The sequence below is a fragment of the Globicephala melas genome, chromosome 14 (genome assembly GCF_963455315.2).
Source record: "Globicephala melas chromosome 14, mGloMel1.2, whole genome shotgun sequence".
Taxonomy (NCBI): Eukaryota; Metazoa; Chordata; class Mammalia; order Artiodactyla; family Delphinidae; genus Globicephala; species Globicephala melas.
This window is the reverse complement of record NC_083327.1, coordinates 6,573,727-6,598,739: the sequence shown is the minus strand read 5'-3', so window position 1 is coordinate 6,598,739 and position 25,013 is coordinate 6,573,727. Positions and strand designations below refer to the sequence as shown.

The window sequence follows — 25,013 nt, the reverse complement described above, 5'->3', positions numbered from 1 at the left end:
GTACCGAGTTGAAGACACTTATGGGCAGGGGGGAGTTCGAGTGGGAAAGTGTCACCTGGACGCCACAGAAAGGTACTGCTCATGGTTACGGTAAATATCATATGAATATAGATGAGAATTATCTGTCAGGTAGGCCAGCCGAAGAAAACATAACTCATTTGCAAATGTAAATAGAGAATAAGAAAGCGCTGGCTCTTAGCGATTGTTATAAAAACCTGTGCACACCGCATACGAGTACTGCATCACTCTGCTGGTGTTTGAGTCGGGCTGAGAAGCCTCAGCTCAGATACACTGTAACACAGTCTCTCGACCAAAAGGAGAGAGAACGTAGGACCAGATATGTTAAGACAAGGGATAGGATGAGGAATTTGGAGATGAAGGAGAATAACTGAGCAAAGAACATAAAGTGCCTCATAAAAAGGATGTTTTTAAAAATATTTATCTGTCTCCACATGACTTTACCATATACGGTATTTGGAAAACGGGGATCAAGAGGACGTTCGGCATTAAACGTACACACATTCACATCGCATTCTGACACTGATCTGGGTTCAGAGATGTGTGTTGTCACATAGAAGTTGTTAGGTTCTTTTTTTTTTTTTCCAATTTGTAAATTTGCCAAAGGAGTCAAATCGAGCCAAAAAAATTTGTGTTGCCTGATCTGCTAAATCTGATGGGTACTTTATAAAGACCTTAATGGTAAAAAAACACTTTTATTTTGTTCTGTTATTTGCAGAGCAAAGATGGTCGACCTTTGCCAGCAAGGGATAAACGCGCCTTAAAACAACTTGAAGAAAGGTTACGAACACTTAGGAAAAGAGAGAGGCACTTAGAATTCATTGAAAATAGCTGGTGGACTAAATTCTGTGGTGCCCTGCGTCCCCTGAAGGTAAGTGGGGTTTTACAAAATTATGCTGTCACTCTTCCAAGTTTCTGTAGTACCTCTCAGGGAGGCTGAGTTCTCCTTGTGAGGCATTGCAGCGTGGAACTTAAGAGCATGGGTTTCGCAGTTGAAATAATCTGGTTTTAAATCACAGCTCTGATATTTGGTAGTTTGGGCAAGGTACGTAACCTCTCTGAGCTTCATTTACTCGTGTGTCATGTAAGTATTATAACAGAGGTTTGGGGGGATTTAAATTAAAATGTAGGTAAGTAATGTGGTATTCTCCTGGTTTTACAAGGTTGTACTTTTCTGTAGGAGATCTGGGACCCATATTAGACCTTTCTCAGATAGGCAGATTTCAATATTCAGATTGAAAATTTCAATAGAATTTGCTTCATTGTGAGGTGGCATGCTTCTGAAAGTATGTAAAAGTATTATTTAAGATGGAAAACCATTAATTTCCCTTTTTTTTTTTAAACCATCATTAGCTAGCCTTGAATTCTTCAGACTGTGGTCTTCCTCTTATAATTCAAAAGGAAATGAGGAAATGCACTGACTGCTTACCTAAAAAGCTTCTCTTTTGAAAGACTTCTTCAAAAACATACCATAATCAGTTAGATCTACTGTGTATCACTTTTAAACCTTTCTTAAGACTCACCTCGGTCCCTTTTGCCAAGGTGATTGTCTTCATAGCACCAAAAGTATGAAGAAACCCTGCTCACCCCTTAATTCTAAATTGTTTATATAGCTTCTTTATAAATATTTATAACTTGGTCACTAACATTAGCTGCCTTGTTTCAAAAGTGCTTTGTGCCATTTCACTGTACCTGTGTTTAGAGGGACTTTCAAATCAACTTTATTAAGTGTGCAGATCGATTTCGCCAAATGTAGGCATGTAGGTATAGAAGATCTACATCACGACAGAAAGCTACTTTATGTCTTCCCCTGTGCCACTGAGCTCAGACTCCAGCCACCCACTGATGGCCTTCTGTCATCGAGGTTTACTTCTATGTGTTCTGGGGAGTCATGGCATATATAGGCTTTTGTCTGGCTTCTTTGCTCCGCACAGTGCTTTTGAGATGCCATGCATGTTACTGCATTTCTTTTCAGTGGTTCATTTTGTTTTCTTGCTGAGTAGTATTCCAGTGTGTCTGTATCACAATTTGTTTATCCACTCACCTGTTAGTGGGGATTCGAGTTGTTTCCAGTTTGAGGCTATTACGATTAATGCTGATGTGAGCATTGTGTACAAATCTTTGTGTAGACACCTACACATTCATTCGTTTTTCTTGAGTAAATGCCTAGGAGTAGAATTGCTGGGTCTAATGTTTAATATACATTTCACTTTATAATAAGTGAAGTATTTTTCAAAGTGGTTGCACCATTCTGCATTCCCACAGCAGCATGAGATTTCCAGTTGCTTCACATCCTTGTCAACTCATATTGTAACTGTGATGTGATAGTTGTTCTAATGGGTGTATGATCTTACCTCATGGTTTTGATTTGCATTTCCCTGGTGACTAATGATATTAAGCATCTTTTTGTATTCTTATTGGCCATTTGTTTATCTTTTCTCAAAGGCCTGTTTAAATCTTTGGCCACTTTGAAAGTTAGGTTTTTGTTTTATGAGCGAGTAATGAGACTTCTTTGTATATTCTGAATCAAGTACTTTGTCAAATTTGTGTATTCTTAATGTTGACCCCTAGTTTATGCCTTGCTTTTATGTTGTCTCAACACTGTCATTCAAGGAGATGTTTCTTAAGTTTTTATAGAGAGCATTTTCTCCTGAGTTTCTTCTAGATGATAGTTTTAGTTCTTATATTTTAGGTTTGTGGTCCATTTTAAGTTAATTTTGTGGAATGATGTGACTTAGGGGTCAAAGTTTATTTTATTTTCCATATGGATAGCTAGTTGTTTCAGCACCTTTTTTTATTCTTTTGACAAGACTATCCTTTGCTCATTGAATTTCCTTGGTACTTTTGTCAAATCGATTGTATATATGTGTGGCTCTGTTTGTGGACTCTCTTCTGTTCCGTTGATCTACATGTTCTTATGCTAAAACTTGATTACTAGAGCTTTATAATCAGTCATGAAATCAAGCATGTCAGTTCTTCAGTTTTGTTTTCCTTTTTCAATATTGTTTCGGCTCTGCTAGATCCTTTGCATTTCCATACAAATTTAGAATTGACTCTTAACTCCGCAAAACACCCAGTGGAATTTCTATTGGGATTACTTTGAATCAGTAGGTGAATTTGGGGAGAATTGTTACCTTAATATTGACTCTTCTAATCCATGAACGTGATATCTTTCCGTTTATTTATGTTATCGTAATTTTCTCTCAGCAGTGTTTTGTAGTTCTCAGTATAGAGGTCTTGCAGGTATTTTGATAAATTTATCTATATCTTCATTTATAATATTACACGTTATTTTGTTTAATTTCAATTCTCAATTGTTGCTAGTATGTAGAAATTCGTTTCTGTGCATTGGCCTTGTATCATGCAGCCTGGCTAAATTATTAGTTCTAGTAGCTTTATTATAGATTCCCAAGGAATTTTTATATACATGATTATGTCAGTGTTAGAAGACAGTTTTACTTCTTCCTTTCAAATATAAGATTTCCGATTTTTTTTCTCCTTACTGCACGGGCTAAAACTTCCAGTACCGTCAGTTTACCATTTATTCCTTTTGTTATATAAATAAATCAGTATTCTCGAATACTGATTGGAATTCTTACCTATTATCTGGTTTTAAGTTAGGAATAATAGGAAACACTTAGGATTAGTTAGTAGTAGTCATGCCTGATGGAAAAATCTGAGGATGCAAACTTACTGTTATGTAATTGAGGCTTTAACATGAGTTCTTCTCACATGAAGTATGAAAATGATTTATTATACAGATGTAACTCAGAAAATGGGAAGCTGTGCTGTTCGTGCTTCTCAAACATTAGCATCCCAGTGGTCCCAGTGGGAGCAGGCAGACAGGGCCGCTCCCCGCTCTGCACTGCTCAGCCATGCTGGAGGTCGTTTGACACCTCTGAGAAGCTCCTGGTGCAGAATTTCTTTAAAGTTATGTCTGTCTCAAAATTTGGTGGTAGTGTTCGGTGCTGTATGTAATCCAGGTTTGCTTTATTATAAAGTGTATTAAATTACACCACAATTTGCCATTTTTTATAAGAAAATGTTATAATTATTTTTCATAAGAGTAGCTCCCCCCCGCCCCCCCAAGATGCAAGTGATCTTGTGATTTCACACTTCCATGATTGCCTAGCATATGTGTGTCTCATGTCAGAGGCACAGGGGTTCAGAGCATGGCTTTTCTGTCACATACATGTAGTGTTGAGTCCTTGCTCTGCTCCTCACCAGCCGTATAAACTCTTGTTACTTCACCTTGCTACACCTCATCTTTCTCATTCATGTAATGGAGTTATGTACTTATTTTTGTTATGGGAATTAAATGAAATAATGTATGCTGTGCCTTTTGATGTAAGCAGCTCAGAAAATTGCAGCTGCTATTGTTACAGTTCTATATATAGATTTTTCAACTTCTTGAATACTGCCATGGAACTCAAGGAAGAAAATTAGTTTTGAGTTGAAGGCACTTATAAAAATAAGCATCTAATTAGAATAAGTTAATGGGTCCTTAAAAGAGCATTTATATATAATACCGAGCACATTTCTAAGCATACAGTCTAATCTTCATTAGACACTTGATTAAACTTGCCCCTGACAGATGGGCATTCTTCGAGTGTGTACAGCTAAATTGGCCTGGGTAACCTACAGATCCATTAGGTTTTAAATAAAACTTGAGATTTTACTATATGTACACCTGTTATTGTATATTTATACCTCTTATATTTATAAAGAGATATTATAAATTCATGTCCATAATTTTATCACTTATTTTTTCAGACTTTTTTTTTATTGTGGTAAAACATACATAACATACAATTTACCATTTAAACTATTTGTCGGTGTGGCATTACTTACATTCACAGTCTTGTGCAACTGTCACCACTCTCCATTTCCAGAACCTTTCATCGTCCCAAACAGAACATTCAAAAATAACTCTCCATTCTGCACCTCCACCCCCCATACCCGTGAAACCACCTGACTCAGACTGGGACTTGAACTCACTGTCTTTTAGTTGAGATCACATACCTGGTCTCAGGACTTAATGAAGCTCAGGTTCTTGATGTCTCGTCGCAGAAAGAATTCAGTGAGCGACAAAGTGATAGGTAAGAAGTGCATTTATTTAGAGAGATATACGGTCCATAGACAGAATGCAGTCCATCTTAAAAGGCAAGCATGGTCCTGGGAGAAACACACTCCACAGACAGAGTGTGGGCCATCTCAGAAGGTGAGAGGCCCTGAAATACGGCATGGTTAGTTTTTATGGGCTGGGTAATTTCATAAGGAAAGGAGTGGGGGTATTATTCCAACTATCTTGGAGAAGGGGCGGAGATTTCCAGGAATTGGGCCCCGCTCACTTGTTGACATTTTTTTGGTCAGCCTCAGAAGCATCATGGCACCTGTGGATATGTCATTTAGCTAATGTATTATGTTGAGCATATAAATGAGGCTCAGTGTCACTGGAATTTGAATCTTCCGCCATCTTGAACCTAGTTGGTTCTAACCAGGTGATGTCATATCCAACAGCTCTGTCATTCTTTTAAAGGTGGTGCCCTGCCCCGTTCCCTCCTGTTTCACCCCTGCCCAGCTTATATCCCTTAATGACCTCTATTCTCTTTTCCGTCTCTCTGAATTTTCCTATTCTAGTTACCTCATATAAGTGAATTATATGTCCTTTTGTGTCTGGCTTATTTGACTTCACATAATGTCTTCAAAGATCATCCGTTTTTTTTTGTTTTTGCGGTACTCGGGCCTCTCACTGTTGTGGTCTCTCCCGTTGCGGAGCACAGGCTCCGGACGCACAGGCTCAGCAGCCATGGCTCATGGGCCCAGCTGCTCCGCGGCATGTGGGATCTTCCCGGACCGGGGCATGAACCCGCGTCCCCTGCATCGGCAGGCGGACTCTCAACCACTGCACCACCAGGGAAGCCCCATCCATATTTTTGATGTATCAAAATTTCATTCCTTTTTAAGGCTGAATAATATCAATTTTGTTTCTCCATTCGTCTTTTTGTTTGTCCATCCATCTGTTGGTGGACATTTGGGTTATTTCCAACTTTTGGCTATTGTGAATAATGCTTCCAAGGTAATTGGTATACAAGTATCTGTTTGAGTCCCTGCTTTCAGTTCTTTTGAGTATATACCTAAAAATGGAATTGAGAGATCTTGTGTCAGTCCTGGTATAACTTTTTGAAGAACCTACAAATTGTTTTCCACAGTGGCTGCACCATTTTACACACCCACCAGTAAGGCACAGGGTTCCAGTTTATCCATATCATTGTCAACACTTATTTTCCTTTGTTTTGATAATAGCCAACCTTATTGTTGTGAAGTGATATCTCATTGTGGTTTTCATTTTCATTTCCTTAACGATTAGTGACATTGAGCATCTTTTCACTTGATTGTTGGCTTTGTATCTTTACTTTGGAGAAATGTTTATTTGGTTTTTTTTGTTTGTTTGTTTTTAATATTCTTGTTGCCAAAATATTGGCCCTCTGTGCTCTGGTGCTGACTAGAAATTCAGAGACAGAGTTTTGGAGGAAAGAGAAAGAGTAGCTTTATCTCTTTGACAGGCAAAGAGGGAACACAGCAGCCTAGCGCTAGTGCCCCCCTCCCTGGGGAATAGGGAGAGGTCTTATAGTCAGGGCTCCTGCTTTCAGGTAGGTGATAAGGATCAAGGCAGTGATGGGCTTGCATTCTTCTGATGGGTTGGCGGTGAGGTAAGCCCGAGTCAGCATCATCAGCCTTCAGGTTCCAACTGGTCTGGGGTCTGCATGCTGTGGGCAGCATACCATCATTAATCATTAACTTCTCCCACTTAGAGGAGGTTTCAGTATCTACAGAACAGCTCAAAGATATGTTTGTGTGTATGCATTGATTGGGACACCAGGACCTTGCCCCAAGGCTGCACTATTGTTTCTCTTGACTGTTTGTTTCTCCCTTGTCTCCCATCCCCTCCCTTCCCTAATTACCAACTGCTTGAATCTGCCCATTGGAAGTCGGGGAAGGTCATGGAGGCTGAATGAAGCCTATTTCCTATAATCAGAGAAATGGGGGGCACAGAAAGGCTTTGTTCCCTGGAGACCCACAGGGCCTTGCTCTGTATCATTCTGAATGTTACTCCTTATCAGATACATGATTTGTAAATATTCTCCTATTCTTGGCTTGTCTTTTCATTCTGTTGATAATGTCCTTTGATACACAGAGTTTTTTTAATTTTGATGATGTCCAGTTCACTTTTGCTTTTGTTACCTATGTTTTTTGTGTCATATACAAAAAAAATTGCCAAATACAATGCCATGAAGGTTTTTTCCCTAAGAGTTTAATAGTTTTACCCCTTACATTTAGATCTTTGATCTATCTTGAGTTAATTTTTATATATAGTGAAGGACAAGGGTCTGTTTTCATTCCTTATGTCTGTCTTTAGGCCAGTACCATACTGTTTTTATATATATATATATATATATATATATAAATTTATTAATTTTTGGCTGCGTTGGATCTTTGTTGCTGCGCATGGGCTTTCTCTAGTTGCAGCGAGCGGGGGCTACTCTTCGTTGAGGTGTGAGGGCTTCTCATTGCGGTGGCTTCTCTTGTTGCAGAGCATGGGCTCTAGGTGCGTGGGCTTCAGTAGTTGTGGCACACAGGCTTAGTTGCTCTGTGGCATGTGGGATCTTCCCGGACCAGGGCTCAAACCCGTGTCCCCTGCATTGACAGGTGGATTCTTAACCACTGCGCCACCAGGGAAGCCCACCATACTGTTTTGATCGCTGTGGCTTTGTAGTAAATTTTGAAATAAGGGAATGTGAGTCCTGTAACTTTGTTCTTCTTTTTCAAGATTGTTTTGGCTATTCAGGGTTCCTTGAAATTCCACATGAATTTCATGATGGATTTTCTTGTTTCTGCAAAGAACATCATTGTGATTTTCATAGGGATTGCATTGAATCTGTAGATCATTTTCAGTAGTATTGTCATTTTTAACGTATTAAGTCTTTCAAACCGTAAATATGGGATGTCTTTCCATTTATTTATGTCTCCTTTAATTTCTGTCAGCAGTGTCTTATAGTTTTCAGCTGTAGGGGAGGAAGAAATTTTCTTCTTCCCTTCTGGATTCTTCTGTCTGGTCTAAGAATTAAATTGACATGAGACAGATGAACAGGAGAAATTCAAACAAAAGTTTGATAACATGTACACATGGGAGAGACCCAGGAGAACTGAATAACTCGTCAAAACAGCCGAAACCTTCTCCTTAAATACCACCTTCAGCGAAAGACAAAGGAGGATGTTGGGGGTAGTGGTTTGAGACTTAAAAGGGGAGGAAGGCAGCTCACATGGAGATGGAAAAGCCAATGTTTGGTAGACAAGTGTTTGCTAGACCAGGAGAGACAAAGGAACAGAGTGGACTCAGAGCTCCGGGCCCTGCCAACTTTCCTGACTCGCCTGGCCCTTATTCCTTGCAGACATGTCTGGTGACAACTCTATTCTGGGAACAGGCCCTTTATCTAAATTCTTTAGGCAGCTGCGGGGTGGGGTGGGCGTGGTGGTAATAAGAAAGACTCTGAGTCTTCTGTTTCCTAAAAATAATCAGCCGAGATTAATTCTCATGCCAGAGGGACACATTTTCTGGTGGCAAAATTCCCGCCCCCCCCAAGTACTGTATGTAAGTAGAGTATATCAGTCATTTGCCTCCTTGTTTAAATTTCTCCCTAGGTGTTTTATTCTTCTAGATACTTGTTTACAGGACGGGCTTTAAGTAGTTGCCTTCTGCATTGATAAGAGTTTCTGAAGATTTGGTCATCACCCTCTTCCACCTTTACAAATGGAGATTTCACTTATAAATGTAAATATCTCTTAAAAAGGGTAACTGTCAGTGTCAGTTTTCAGAGCTTCTGTTTCTACTGTTTCTTAAAAATAGCTTAAAATAATCTTTATGCCAAAGAGGCATATTTTAGGGTGGAGCATTCTGCTCCTCTTTACCAGTAACATTATGGTATGGATATTGAAGTTCACGTAAGGGTAAATGACCTATCCCATCTTTACACTGGCGTAGCAGTAAGCCTCAAGTGCCTAGAAAAGCTTGGACTGGGTCTTGGATATCAGTGACTGATCAATACATAACCTTGTTTGTTATGTGTTTGTGTTTAAGAACAACTGACATAATGTCGATTCATTAACATTGAACTTAGGACCAACAGCAGTATAACTCATGCCTGAACAAAACTAACACATGTGTTTTCTCAGTAAGCATAGCCTTCTTAGTCTTAGGAACCAAACTGCACTTCAGCACTATGCTTGGGGGCCATTTTAAACAACAAAGTTACAAACAAAGAGCACAAAAAATGCAAAGAATGTAGCACTAAGTAGACCACTTACAGGAGCTGAAACAAGAAAGCAGAGCGTGGCCTGGTGCAGCCTCAGCTAGGGACTGGAGCATCCGGTGACTTAGAATTTTTACCTCTCTGCATGTATCTGCAAAAGACTGCCAAGAGCCACATGTATTGATTTAAGGTCATAAATAAATTTTAGTGAGCAGTGGGCTTGCAAATGCCAAATCTGCAAACGAGAATCAACTGTACTTATAAGTAAAAACAACAACAAAAATCCCCAAGTCCGGCAAGTTTTCTCTCCAGCTCTTACTGCAAAACTTTGTGTTAAGCAAAGACAATCTGGGAAAAATTGCATGGTAGAGAGAAGATTTGGAGGTGGGCCTAAGATTGATCTTAAACCCCCCAAAATTAGGTGAGATAAGCCAGTCACAAAAAGACAAATACTGTATATGAGGTACTTAGAGCAATCAGATTCATAGAGACAGGAAGTAGAGTGGTGGTCTCCAGGGGTTGGGGGCAGGAGGTACGGGGAGTTGTTGTTTAATGGGTACAGAGTTTCAGTTTTGCAAGATGAAAATAATTCTGAAGATTGGTTGCACAACAGCATGAATGTATTTAACACAGCTAAACTGTACACTTAAAAATGGTTAAGATGATAATTTTATGTTATTTGTATTTTACCACTATTTAAAAAACCAAAAACAGAAGTGGCCAAAAAGCAGGTAGAAATGAAGAGAGTTGAACTCAGAGGGGAAAATAGGAGGAAAATACACTTAATTTCAAAAATGAAAACAAAATTCCAAGGTGTCCAAAGGAGAATAGAATCAAATAAAATTTAGTAAGGGGAGGCTTTGAAGAAAGCCAGAAAGATAACCAAGAGAAGGAAACAAGATGAAGTAAAAAGGATCAGAAAAGGAGTGTTGAAATGAAAGAGAAAGAAAAACTACCTGTGTGTAGTGGTTTCCATGCAGTAGCAAAACAAAACAAATTAGCAGAATATTGAAATGCATAATCTCCTGCAAAACACCGAAAAATAAATAGACCTGAATCCACGTGTCATGAATATTCTGTTGTGGTCCGAACGCTGGTTGGAAAAGAATTTCCAGACACAAGGCAGAATGTAAAGGCAGGATTTATTAGACGGAAGGGTCGTGCCAGAACAGCGGGCCAAATTCCTAGTAGTCTGGGAGAGTCGAGCCCGAACTTGTGCTGTTGATCAGTTTTTATAGCCAGAAAACAAAGGGATGGTCCGAGGTAAAAATTTCATTTACTGATTGGTCGAGGCACATATACCTTCCTTCTGTAGGGTGGGAGTGGGGCAGGGCAGATGCCTTTCCTTATTTGGGACAGGTCCCGTTGCCCAGGTGGGTGTCACCCAGGTGGGCTCAGGAATTTCATAACCATGGCAACATGGGGGGGAGGGCGAGTAAGAGTCCGGTAGGGGGTATAACACTGACACTTTTTCAAGCAGTGTCGTCCTTTGTCCTTGAGGCACCATTGTCCTTGGAGCACCACATATTCTATTTCATGAATAGACATGAAATAGACACTTTGTACCTGGGAAAGTTTATGTGCAATTTTCCTAGTAAAATTAAAGAAAAATCCTCAGGATTTCTAAGAAAAAAAAATCAACTCACAAGGGCAACATTGTTAGACTTTTTAAAAAACATACAAAGCAAGGCAGGAATGGAGGAACATTAAAAACAAACAAACAAACAAACTCAATGAAAATGTATGAACTGTCCACTGAAAAAAAAAACACACACAACGTGAGAGTTGTGAGTTAAGTTTTATTTGGGGCAAAATGCGGACTATAGCCCTGGAGACAGCCTCTCGGGTAGCTCTGAGGAACCGCTCGCAGGAGCTGGGGGGAAGGGTGGTATTCTATACGATGTCAGTGAAGGGGGCACATGCAGTCAAGCACACACTGAGGCAGAGGCTGGCTGCTGGTCCTGAGGAGCAGACATCACCAGTGATGATGGTAGTGCTTTTCTAGATACGAGGAGATGCAGGAATCGGGCTCATCACATTGTCTCCTGAAAACATCTGAAGACCTGTTCTGCCCGTTTTTCCCAGGGCACAGAGGGCCTCACTCCTGATCTCCACCCTGAGCTCCTTTCAGGGGGTTGAAGGTCAGCGGCTGCAGCGGTTTGTGACCTAGTCCTTATAGAGGGAGGTGGCAAGAGCCAGTTTGTAGTTGGCAGAACCAAGGAATTTATATTTAGCCAAAATAGCCTTTAGAAAAACAGTTACAGAATCTGTACCCTGAGCTCTTTTGAGAAATCCACTCGTTGCCAAGCTTTGACCAATTAAGAGGTGAGAACGTAAACATCAGTGAAGGGAAAAATGGTGAACATGTAATATTGTAGGTCTGTGGAGAGAAGGTGTGGGCTAGGGCAGAGAATAAGGCACAAACGTGCTATGAATAGAAATAATGTAATTAAGAAGGGAGAGAAAGAAAAGTAGAATTTCTCATAGATTACTGCGTAGGCAATAGGTTGGACACGTAAAAACTAATAAATTGTTTAGTAAAGGAATGAATAAGGAAATGGGGGCTAAGGGCACATGAAAATTTAAGTACACTAGAACAAAAATATAAACCCTCCTAACAAAAGAACTAAAAATCAAAGAGCAAGGAATTCACATTAACTGGAGAAAGAAACACGGGAAATATACACACAGTTATCAAGCAACAAGATATTTTTGAGACAAAACGTGTTAATCATATCAATAAATGTGAATGGATCTAACTCACTATTAAAAGGAAAAATTTTAATTTTCCTCAGAAAGCAGGATATAACTATATCCTAAAACAGTGATTCACAAAGGCTAACAATGTGTATTGAAAGATATACTGAGCAAATGGAAACAATAAAAAAGCAGATAATGATCGTGCTATTAGACAAAGTAGGATTCGTGCCAGAAAACATTAAATCCAACAAAGAATCACTATCACTTTTTGTGATAGACAGAATGCCTCTGTCTTCCCCCAGTGATGTCCACGCCCCAATCCCTGGAACCTGTGAGTATAATATACACGAAATGTCAAAAGGGACTTTGCAGATGCAATTAATGTTACAGACTTTAAAATATGGAGCTGACCCCGGATTATCTTGATGGGCCCAATCTAGTAGCACAAGTCCTTAAAAGCAGAGAACTTCCATGGCTAGAGTCAGAGAGATGTGCTAAAGTGAAGTCTTACATTCAGAATGTAAGACTTGAGCTGCCATTACTGATTTGAGGATGGAGGGGATGTGAAAAGGAATGCAGGAAATGAATGCCCTCAAGGAACTGAGAGGCTCCCAGCTGATAGCCAGCAAAGAGATGAAGACCTCAGTCCTGTGACCTCAAGGAGCCGTATTCTGTTCCTCAGCCTTGATCATCTCAATCGATTTATCTTCAGGTTTAATGATCCTTTTCTCCTGACTGATCAAATCTGCTGAACTTTTCACTTTGTTTTCTAGTGAGCTTTTTGTTTGAGTTTTTATAATTTTCATCTTGAGAATTTCAATTCACTTCCTTTTTTAAAATTTCCATTTCTTTGTTGATATTCTGTATTTGGTGAGAAATTGTTCTCATAATTTGTTTTAGTTCTTAAGACATGCTTTTCGTTAGTTCCTTGAACATATTTAAAATAGTGGCTTTAAAGTTTTTGTCGAGTAAGTTCAGCGTCCTCAAGGACTTCCTCAAGGACAGTGCCTATTGATTTTTTTCTTCTCTCTATTAGTCATACTTTCTTGCTGCTTTGCATGTCTCTTTAATTTTTTTTTTTTTTTTTTTTTTGGTTAAAACCTGGGAAGTTTTAAATAATATAATGTGGTAACTCTGGAGATCAGAGTCTCCCCTGGATTTGCTGTTATTACTCTTTGTTGTTGTTTGTTTAGTGACTTTTGTGAATTATTCTGTGGAGTCTGTATTCTTTGTTGTGTGTAGTCACCCAAGTTTCTGCTTGGTTACTTTAGTTAATAACTGGACGATGATTTTCTTAAACACCTAGAACCAGCAAGTCTCCCAGTCTTTGCTGAGGGGCTGTGTGTGAGTGGAGACATGAGTTCAGCACCCAGGCTGGCACTGCAGTGCTGCCTTCTGCACTTCCTGCTCGTGCAGACAGAGCTTCAGGGTCGACCACAAGTGGACATTTAGGCCTCTCCTGTCTTTCCTGAGCATGCACAGGGCCTTCTTCATTCCCAGGAATATGTGGAAACTTTTCAGAGCACCTGTGGACATCTCATTCCCTAGGTTTCCGTTTTAATCTTTTCAGTTAGTTTATTTCTTGCCTGATATTGACTAGCTCTTGTGGCCATGAAGTTCATTGGTTGCCTGTAATTTTTTGACAGACACTCCTGCAGAAAAGGTATTTTTGCACTGTGTGAACTCCAGTTTAGGCCAAACACAGACAGTCTTGCAAATGGGCTCTTCCATGCCATTACCAGGCGGGTCGAGTAATGGCAGTTCTCTGGGAAGGAGACTCTGAAAGAACTTCAACCCCTTTCTGCTTTCGCAGGTGGCTACCAGGCTTACGACTTTTACAGGCCATCTACCATGCACGAGAGAGGAGGGATTGGTACTAGAGCAAGTCGGAATGCCACAGTGCTCTGTGCTCTTACTGAGATTCAGCCGTTTTTCCTGAATAAATGCTCCTAGATTGTTGCATGCCTCTGGTTAATTTCCAGAGTGTTGAAAAAGTTGATTCTGACCATTTATGCCAGTTTTCTCGTTGCTTTTAGGGGGGAAAGGATTTTCAGAGGTTCTTATTCTGTTACCTTTACTGATGTCATCTCTTTGGCTTAATTTTTATTTTAAAACTGACACTATAGCTAGTGTGGAATATGTAGCATTTAGGTCAGCCCAGGGTGGTCACCACTGACATGATTCTGGAAGTAGTAACTTAAGTTCTTATATATAAATATATACAGTTTCCTTGGTCTTTATAAACCATTTATCTTTTTAATATTTTTTCTTTGTTTTGTAAGTAGCTGTGATTAAATAGTCTAACTCTGGGTCATGCATCTCAACAGAGTGGGAAAGTGGTTAAGGATTTTCTTTTCTTTTCCTCCCCCAAAATGGGGATCAGGGGAGGGGAATGTTAATTTCTCCTGCTGTCTCTGGGTCATGTTCCTCTACTGCTCATTGGTAGTTGGCAGCTGTACTACCTCATGCTACAAGCTATTTCTTATCAACAGGCTACTGGGAAGTAGTATGTTTCCTCAGTGTAAGGATATTGTCTCCAGTTCACTTAGGCATCAAGTACCATGCTCAAACCTAGTAGAAAAAGATTGTGTACGCTCCTTTACCTGCTACTGATAAACTTCTGTTACTATGAAGGAGTCACTTCAAACTTACTTAGCAGTGAAACTTTTTTTAAATAAATGAATGCTCATGTGAAACCCCGTATGTAAAATGGATACATGCAGGGGTTTTTATTTCAAATGATGCCTATAGTCGTTTTTTGTGTTTTTTTTAAAATAAGTTTATTTATTTATTTGTTTGTTTTTGGCTGCATTGGGTCTTTGTTGCTGCATCCAGGCTTTCTCTAGTTGCAGCGAGCAGGGGCTACTCTTTGTTGCGGCTTCCAGTCTCTAGAAAACAGGTTCAGTAGTTGTGGTGCACGGGCTTAGTTGCTCCGCGGCATGTGGGATCTTCCTGGACCAGGGCTCGAGCCCGTGTCCCCTGCATTGGCCGGCGGATTCTTAACCACTGCGCCACCAGGAAGCCTATAGTCTTTTTGGTCCTCTCTTGCCAAGCTGCTTCTTCCAGTGAGCTCTAAAGGCACTCTTTCAGAACTGAAGAGTTCCCTAGAACACAGTCCTAAAGTTTATTTCCAGATTCATCTTTATATGCTGGGTAGGATAATGGGTTGTTATTCTACTTTTTTTATCCTGTCAGAATTCTAAAATATACTCAACGATCATGTGAAATAAGATGAAAAATCTCCTTAACATTCATGATGTTTCCCATCTATTCCTATCAATTCCAGGCAAAGGACAAACTGAAACACTTAACTGTACTTAATAGGAATCTTCCTTTTGGCTCTCGCCAAACATAGATTTCATCCCTTTTTTTATTCTGAAATTTTATTCCTTAGAGACCCAGTTCCAATCATTGTTTTCCTTGTTTTCTGTGGTCCTACTATAAAGTTCATATGCTATCCTTTCATATTTCATACATATCCTTTCATACTATAAAGTTCGTACTTGAGTACAGGGAAGTGTACGATGTTTATTACCACATCCTTCCACAGAGAGAGTTCTATATGACAGTTTCTTCAGTGCTGTTAGTACTCTATTTCAAGAATATTATCAGTTATATAGACTTTTCTAGGCTGTGGTATAATCTGTTTATAAGATATACACAGCTGACCCGTGAACGGTACGGTGTGACCTGCTCAGGCCCACTTACACATGGATAATTTTAGGTAGCACATATTACAGCACCATGCCATCCGCATAGGTTGAGTCTGGATGTCGCAATGGGCCGACTGTAAGTTCTGTGCAGATTTTTGGCTGGGCAGAGGGTCAGTGCCTCTAACCCCTGCATTGTCCAAGGGTCAGCTATATAGTATCTCATTACTTCTGTGAGAAAATGTTCCAAGTTCTCTGTTTTAACAACAGGTTAACATAACCTGATGAGTTTCTTGGTTTTGGTTTTTGTGTATGTATATTAGTCTTAATGTAGTTTTCAGTTAACTTTTTATATTTGAGTATAACTGAATATAAACCTTTTATTGGACCTAGCAGAGAGTCTCATTTGTTCACTTACCAATGAAAACTTTCAAATGCATTGTCTCTTTTGTGTTTTTGTTCTCAAATAGTCTCATAATGAAAATTTAGATGATGTGTGCCTAGGATTATATACTATATGATTACATATTAAATTAAAATTTATCTTAGGTCATTTTTTTTAGATCATTGTCATACGCTAGTAACCCATTGAGCATAATGGTTCTGTGCTTTTAATATCAACTTCAGAAGTATATTTTAACGATTTATTTTTATTTTTGCTTTTAGATCATTTGGGGAATATTTTTCATCTTAGTTGCATTGCTGTTTATAATTTCTCTCTTCCTGTCCAAGTAAGTACAGTAGACACATTTTCTAAAGCACTAACACACATCCTATGATCTTATACATTTTCCATGCTGAATTCCATTAGTGTAGCCTGTTCATCTTAAGTAGCTATTTTACTTGAAGTGTTCTATAGCATTAACTCAAAGAATGACTAAAAAGCCCCAATAATAGACAGTATTTCTTTATTCTGTATCAATTGAACAATATCTGTAAGATATTTAAGTGAGGTTTAATTTGTTATCTGTGGTTTTCTTTGACTCCATTGAGTCTGCATGCTTAAGTTATGATGATGTTCTTTCTAAAGTAACTGAAAATGTGGTGCAATATATAAATTCACTCTTTATACATTTTTTTGTTACAGTTTGGATAAAGCTCTTCATTCAGCTGGAATAGATTCTGGTTTCATAATTTTTGGAGCTAACCTGAGTAATCCACTGAATATGCTTTTGCCTTTACTACAAACAGTAAGTAAAAAAATCATCCATTTTATACTCTAGCAAACATTGTCACACTCTGTCAAATTATTATGTTGACAAACCTACTAGTACTTGGAAGCATATGCTTGTGCCCTCTGCTGATTTGGCTTTTTATTTACATATAACTTCTATGTTGATATGTTGCTTTAAAAATTATTGTATTGATGTATTACTGAACTCTCAGGTTATACATAACTTGATTTGGGGATACGTGATAAGACTTAGGGGTGAACTTTTCCAAGCACTTCCCGTTTTTACTTTTTAACGAAGTCTTTTATTCCATATATAAATGTAATTTTTTTTTTTTTTTGCGGTACGCGGGCATCTCACTGTTGTGGCCTCTCCCGTTGCGGAGCACAGGCTCCGGACGCGCAGGCTCAGCGGCCATGGCTCACGGGCCCAGCCGCTCCGCGGCACGTGAGATCTTCCTGGACCGGGGCACGAACCCGTGTCCCCTGCATCGGCAGGCGGACTCTCAACCAGTGCGCCACCAGGGAAGCCCTAAATGTACTTTTTAGTTTAATTTTTTATAGGATTTTTCTTAGGATAATGATACTGAGCAATTTGGTAATAGTTTGGTAGTTTGGTAATTGTTTCTTGGAGGTGTTTTTTTTTTTTTTTGCATTATCATAGTAACCTGATAAGGGTTGATATTTTAAACATTGCCAAATATGAACAATGAATTTTCAGTTAATTTTACATGACTTCTAAAGCCCTTATTGTTTGTGTATTAAGTTTAATTTTATCTTTTTTCAGGTGTTTCCTCTTGATTATATTCTTATAACAACTATTATTATGTACTTTATTTTTACTTCAATGGCGGGGATTCGAAATATTGGCATATGGTTCTTTTGGATTAGAGTGAGTATATGTTACAATATCATTTTGATTTTTTCATCATTTTGTGCATAATCTCCATTATTGCAAATTATCTTAGATTTATAATATAGAAGTTGTAAATATCTTGATGCCAAAAATGGAAATACTAGCTCTTTCACTTCATGTTAACATAAAAGTGCTCTTCGTCTACAGGGCCGATTTTGCCCTCCCGGATACATTTGGCAAAGTCTGGAGATGTTTTCAGTTGTTATAACTAGGAGGCGCTACTGGCATCTGTTGGTTAGAGTACAGGGATTCAGTTAAACATCTTGCATTGCACAGGGCAGCCTCCCACAGCAAAGACTTATCCAGCCGAAAACATCAGTAGTACCGAGGTGGAGAAGTCCTGGGCTAGAAGTTCTATTATTTTCCTTAGTGTTCGGCTGCATGGGAACACACTGAAGCACAACTGGACTCATGGTAGCTCAAAAGATGGCCCTTACTACTGGGAGTGAAAGATTACTGTATGTTTGGAGAAAGGGTCATTTTCCTCTTAGAGTCATCTTGATATAAATTAAGAATTTTAAAACGAGATACATCATCATACTTCCAGCTGTGGGTAAAATTCAGTTAAATAGTGGCTTGAACTAATGAAAGACTTCTTGCTGTGGAACATTTTTAAAATCTAGCATTGCTTCATTAGCTCAAAAATCAAGTCTAATATCTCTGGCTTCCTCTTGGCTTCTCCCTCATGATTGTGATATGGCTGCTTCAACCCCATGTATTCTGTCCGTGTTCCGTAAGGAAAAGGTAGCTAGGAGAAGTGGTGATACCTATATCAAAAAGCAAGACTTTCCCAGAAGTCCCCAACAGACTGCTTTCCTTTTGACATTTAATGTTTTATCACTACCAGCCACTACTAGGAGTAGGGAAGCTGGGAAACGTACATTTTTAGGTGATCATATCCCGTCCAATATTGGAGTCCTATTACTCTATACTGTACTACAATCTAGTAATAAAACAGGGAGGTGCTATTTTAGTTGCTAGAATAAAAGTGTGCTCTGCCGTTGAAATGAAGCCCGTCACCAGGCTCCTTCTATCTGTCACCACATGTTTTAGTTTCCCTCCTGTATGGATACATGTGAAAATAGCTGTAGTCAGATGAACATAAATTACCATAAACTATATTATAGTTTTATAGTAGAGTATAATATGAGGATATCATATTTCATAGAAATGAGTATTTAAAACATGTGGCATGTCTATCCTTGGGAAGTAATATTATATAAAACTCAAATATATTACTAATACTTACAGTTGAAACTCCTCTAATCTTTAGCTAGAAGTAGTTCTCAGTTCCTCTTAGCTCTAGGAACTTCTAACAGATGCTATTGCATAATAAGTTTAGAAGATTTTTCTGAAACAGACCGTGTGAGTACAAATATATTCTCTAGGTCTTGAGTTTTTAAAATAAACATGAATCTAAACCTAAAAGCTTTTCAGGGAAAGCGTTGTTATTCTTTGTTATTCTTATAATTATCTGGAAAGATTAAGAATTCTTAGCATTTATTTTGGGAAAAAGAAACGGTGGATTGAACTGTGTTCGTTACCCCCTAACAAAGGAGTGGGACTCAGTCCCTTCACATGAAACGTGTTGCTGGAATATCATCCCTGTGTTCTTTCGTTCCAGTTGTATAAAATCAGAAGGGGGAGAACCAGGCCCCAGGCGCTCTTATTTCTCTGCATGATACTTCTGCTTATTGTGCTTCACACTAGCTACATGATTTACAGCCTCGCCCCCCAGTATGTTATGTACGGAAGCCAAAACTACCTGATAGAGGTAAGTGCAAACTTTAAAAAGTCAGTATTTTGATATTTCAAACATAGTGAAATCTGAAATCAAATTCTCATTTGTGAAAGCTAACACAAAATATTAGCTCATCAGATTAAACTTAATATTGCTAAAACTAGTTTTTCATTCCATTTTTCAGCATGTTTATATTTGTTTCAAACAAGTTCTTTTTAAAAATAACACTGAATTTCGTTACAGTAGTTCCTTAAATGGATCCCATGGTGCCAAGCTACTGAGCTGTGTCTCAGCACTTTGCTAAAACTCATAATATTTACTCTAAAATAATATTTTAAGTAAGTTTATTAATATGGCTCCCCAAAAAGTTTTGGTGTGCGGAAAGTTATGTCTGCTCATTGGTACCATGAATCCCAGAGGAGAGACTTTATTTTATTTGTACGTAACTATGCTTTCTCTTAACATGACAGGGATCCTCTTACCTGTTACAGTGATTCCTTGGTGTTGATCTTTCAAAAGCCAGCTGTGATTCCTAGTTGTACCTGGAGAGCTAGTTTGAATATTTTGACAGCTTGACATATTTTGACCATATCTAATTCAGCCTTTGTTTAGTTTCCTTTTCCTAAAATATCTCTTGCTCTACCTTCTAACAAGTCAAATCAAATCCATGTTTCAGGGCCCAGTTCAAGCCTTACTTTAATGGAGTTTTTCATTATTAATCCAGTCTCCCCGGGTCACTCCTTTATCCTGTACTTCTTCCTCCATTCTTTCTTTACTCTAATATGTAATTAGGAACAAACAAACAAGATCCAGTAAGCACGTCAGACCTTTAATACCATGCATAATATTGCTAAGGATTGAAAAGTTAGTTCATTGAAAAATATTAAGTAACAATGCCATTGGATCAAAGATAAGGCACGATCATAATGGAGGTAACGAATGACACAAGTTTGGGAAACAATGCTAGAAGGTCACCTTAGTCACTTTTTTCATTTCTTATACCTTTTATTCTCTTCTTGCCTTATCTCCTGCACCTCGTTCACTAGGTCATGCTTATAACACATTCTTCTATGAATGAATGAAATAACGTCATGCTTTTGCATGGATGAATGATATTCTTTTCTTGTTCCACAGTGGAAAAATAAGGAGGCCGTTTCTCTGGGCAGAAGCTCTGTTGTTCAACACAGGGCCTAATGATTGTTATAGGAAAGCCCTAATGTTAAATTTACCCTAAATCTTTTTCTTCTAGTTGCAATTTTATGTAATTTACCTTTTAGAATATTAGCTAGATGTAGTTTAATAGAAAACAGTATAAAGTTCATAAAGTGATTACTTTTTAATCGAAATATATTAATATACTATTTATATTTTAACTATATTTTCATCTTTCAGAGCAATATAACTTATGATGCCCATAAAGGCAATTCAACCCTTTCTGTGCCAAAGAGATGTGATGCAGATGCCCCTGAAGGTAAAGTAGCTTTTATCACCCATCTTAGAATTTATAGCTCTGTAAGAAAAGATGTGTCTTGCATTTTGGTGTCTTAATCATTTGATGCATTTGTTTTAATATGTGGTGACAAAGGAAATTCTAGCAAGAAGACCTTGGTGTCTTCAGTAGAATATCTTGGTAATTTACTGATTTCCATTAGGGAAAGTATCATTACAAAGTGTTTACTTTTGAAGAACAAAACGTAGTTATTATTTATCACGTGTACTAGTATAATGAGAAACATTCTAAATGTCTTTTTTCATTGTTCTTAAAAATTTCAGGAGAGTTTTGGTGGTATCTGCAATTTTTAGGACTGAGACCTAAAGTACCTATGACCTAGAACAACTTTTGGTCCATCCAACTCTAGTTACTTTAGTTAATGATAATAATGTTAATGATGACAGCGATTAACTATTAAGAACATGTAATTGTGTTTCAGACACTGTGCTAAGTACTTTGTGTGTATTCTGACAAAAGCTCTGAGATCCTCTGCTCTTAACCTCTGTGAATTTTGAGACAATCTTTTTTTTTCTGTTTTCTGTGTGCTAAGATGAGGTTTTTTTTCCCTTTGAATATTATAGTATGCTTTTATTTCAGGGTAAAATAATATGTCAAATATAGTATATTTCTTGATAAATCATTCAGGGGTACCGTTATGGAAAAGATAAATTTGGAGTTTTTTACCAGGGTCAACTCTGGAATGTGGTAGAGTAACAGGAATAGGTACAGAGTCCAGGGTAGCCCAGTGGAAGAAGTACAGAGCTCTACGTGGAGATCACTGTGCGGTGGTGGTCCTCAGAAAGCAGGGCTTCAGAAAAGGGAGGGCAGAGCTGCCTCTCAAGGTGAATGAAGGATTTACCTGGTATGTGCATCAAGGGGAGGCTGTTCTAGGCAGAGGAACAAAGTGCTCAAACGTAATTCGCTTAAACTGTAAAGTTCTGTGTTCCAGCGAATGTAAAGCACTGTTACTGTTTTGTTGTTTTAATTCTGGAGGGGTGTGGGTTAGAGGGAGGGAGAAAGTGGGATTGCAGAGTTAGGAGTCAAGCCCCGGAAGGCCTTGGAAGAGTTCTAAGCAAGGAAGTTGAAACTGTGGTCTGCTTTGTTTTCAGTAACTTTATTATAACAGAGAGAACGGGTTGGAGAAGTTGAGAGCTGAGCGTAGAAATCGGCTGGGAGAGGCTGCCGGCAGGGGCTGTGTGCAGTCATGCAGCAGAGATGGTGAGAGCCTGGAGTAAACAGTGGTCTGGAGGGTGTGAGATGAAGAGAGAAGCAAGAGGATTTCTGCTTGCTTGGGTCTGAAGCAGTGGCAAGGCAACAGAATATTCTAGAATGGCCCTCCAGTTACTGAGTAATGGGGTAAATTCTGGTATCAGCAAGCTGAGTTAAAAATGGATACTAAGATGAGAGAAGAAATGTAAGAAGTGCTTAGTTGACTTGAGATGTCTCACAGACCTTGAGGCGGAGATTTCGTGGGCACTTGGATATTTGCATAATGAACTCAGAAGGTGGAGAGAGAGGAGCGTGGAGACCAGGGCTCGGAGGAGGACGGCTACCCAGGGGCAGGCGGGTGAAGCAGGTGTGGGGAAGGGGACTGCACAGAGGCGGTGGAGGCGAAAGCTAAGTGCAGTGACTAAAAAGCGATATGAAGCCGTGACTGAGTTTATATTCTTCACAGAAATTGTTTGTGGAGATTGAGAGGGATTGGATGGAAACTAGAGCAGGCGTGCAGGGTCGGGGGGAATCTTTGTTTTTTTCTTTTTAAATGAGGAGAGACTTCAGGGAAGATGGAATGGAATTAATGGAGCAGGAAAAGTTGAAGAAAAATATCACAAAGGTTAAATGATGGGCCAGTACCATCCAGTTCTGGAGGAGATGGTATTTAGAACATCAAAGACTGAATGCTTTAGCTAGAAGGAGGGATGCCTCTTTCTCTAGAGCAAGGAAGGAAGCAACAATATGGACTCAGATAGTAATTTCTTAGGGTGAACAGGAAGTTCTGTATGATTGTCTCATTTTGCTGTGAAGTTTAAGTTCAGTCATCTGCTGAGAATTGTGTGGGCCATTGGGCACAGAACCTAAGAAAGTGGCAAAAGTTTTGATCGGTGAACAGAAGAAGGATCTGACTGAAGATAAGTTAGTGATAGATAAATACGTCAAGGAGCAGAGGTGGCATTATCTATCTGTATTTTTGCTGAACAAATCTGTAGAGCTGGTACCATTCTCCATCATTGCCTAGGCTGTCGGGGAAGGTGGGTTGAAGGACTGAAGTCGAATGGCAAGCCAAGGACAAGCTAAGAGCGAGAGAATGAGACCTACCGCAGAGTCCAGGGTGTAAGGGAAAGAAGGGAAGTGACTAAAGCTGGGAGAAAAGAAGAAATCAAGAGATGAGATGGGGAAACAGACATGAAGAAGAAATAATAGTAAAAGGTTTCTTTTTTTTTTTTTAACATCTTTATTGGAGTATAATTGCTTTACAATTGTTTGTTAGTTTCCGCTCTACAACAAAGTGAATCAGCTGTACATATACATACATCCCCATATCTATCTCCTCCCTCTGGTGTCTCCCTCCCACCCTCCCTATCCCACCCCTCTAGGCGGTCACAAAGCACTGAGCTGATCTCCCCGTGCTGTGCGGCTGCTTCCCACTAGCTATCTATTCTACATTTGATAGTGTATATATGTCCATGCCACTCTCTCGCTTTGTCCCAGCTTACCCTTCCCCCTCCCCATGTCCTCAAGTCCATTCTCTATGTCTGCATCTTTATTCCTGTCCTGCCCCTAGGTTCATCAGAACCATTTTTTCTTTAGATTCTATTATAGGTTTCTATTATAAATAAATGTGACTTGATTTTCCAGCTCTACTTTTGTAATGAGTTTAGTCCCAGGTTTTTTACTTTGAAATGTACATACACATGTCACACTAGGGTTGATAGTTGAAATGCTTTGGGTTGTCATTTTTAGCTCAGTGAAAGTAGAATGAAAAATTACTGTTGAGTTGATTTTAATTTTTTTTTAAGAGGGCGCTGATCTTGAAGATCTAAAATAGGTTCTGTTTCTTAAATTCTTATAGTAGTATTGAAACCTTAGCAGAAAAACATCAAAATTTCAAAATTAAGTTGCACTGGTAAAGGTGTTTAAAATGCCCTTATATTGCTGAACTGAGTGAATTTTTATGTTATAGATCAGTAAGTTTAGTTAAATCATACCCTTGGCCATAACTCTTTTATGAATCACATTCAGTATTTTTGTTTATCAGTCTAATCTAATTTATAGTGGCTTAAATCAGCGGTCCCTAGCCCCCAGGCCACGGACTGGTATCGGTTTGTGGCCTGTTAGTAACCAGGCACACAGCAGGAGGTGAGCGGCAGGCAAGCAGAGCGAAGCTTCGTCTGTATTTGCAGCCGCTCCCCATGGCTTGCATTACCGCCTGAGCTCCGCCTCCTGTCAGATCAACGGTGGCATTAGATTCTCATAGGAGCACGAACCCTACTGTGAACTGCACATTCGAGCGATCTAGGTCGCACGCTCCTTGTGAGAATCTAATGCCTGATGATCTGAGGTGGAGCTGAGGCGCTGATGCTAGCACTGGGGAGCGGCTGCAAATACAGATTATCATGAGCAGAGAGGTTTGACTGCACAGAGACCCTAATAAATCAACTGCTTGCAGACTCATATCAAAACCCGATCTGTGAGTGGCAAGTGACAATTAAGCTGCATCTGGTGGCAGGCTTTAAGTTGGAATCCAACACTTATTTTAGTCTGTGCCTGGCCTGCCCATTATTTTATTTACCACTTCCATCCATGCCTCTTTCCTGCACTGTGTCCTTGTCTCATTCACAGTTTTTGGTAAGCCCACAAGATAACCCTAGGCAAAATGAGTAAAAAACAAACATCACTGGGCAGCTTCTTTGTCGCTGGGGAGCTTCTTTGAAAAGGGAGAAAGAAAGACCCAATGATGAGACAGAAGATCCTTGAGACTGCCAACAAAAAGAAAGTTGCATTTAAAAGAAAATA

General features: G+C 39.1%; 1 protein-coding gene across 2 annotated transcripts in view; it reads left to right on the top strand.

Moving 5' to 3' along the window:
• The window catches only part of LMBRD1 (LMBR1 domain containing 1), a 116,542-nt gene that overhangs the window by 67,206 nt on the left and 24,323 nt on the right, over positions 1-25,013 (top strand). For both annotated transcript variants that reach the window (XM_030859194.3, XM_060283770.2), the window contains exons 9-14: positions 737-889; positions 16,346-16,410; positions 16,767-16,869; positions 17,638-17,742; positions 19,391-19,540; positions 20,900-20,978. In XM_030859194.3, coding sequence (XP_030715054.1) covers positions 737-889; positions 16,346-16,410; positions 16,767-16,869; positions 17,638-17,742; positions 19,391-19,540; positions 20,900-20,978 — 655 coding nt within the window. The remainder of the gene's footprint in view (positions 1-736; positions 890-16,345; positions 16,411-16,766; positions 16,870-17,637; positions 17,743-19,390; positions 19,541-20,899; positions 20,979-25,013) is intronic.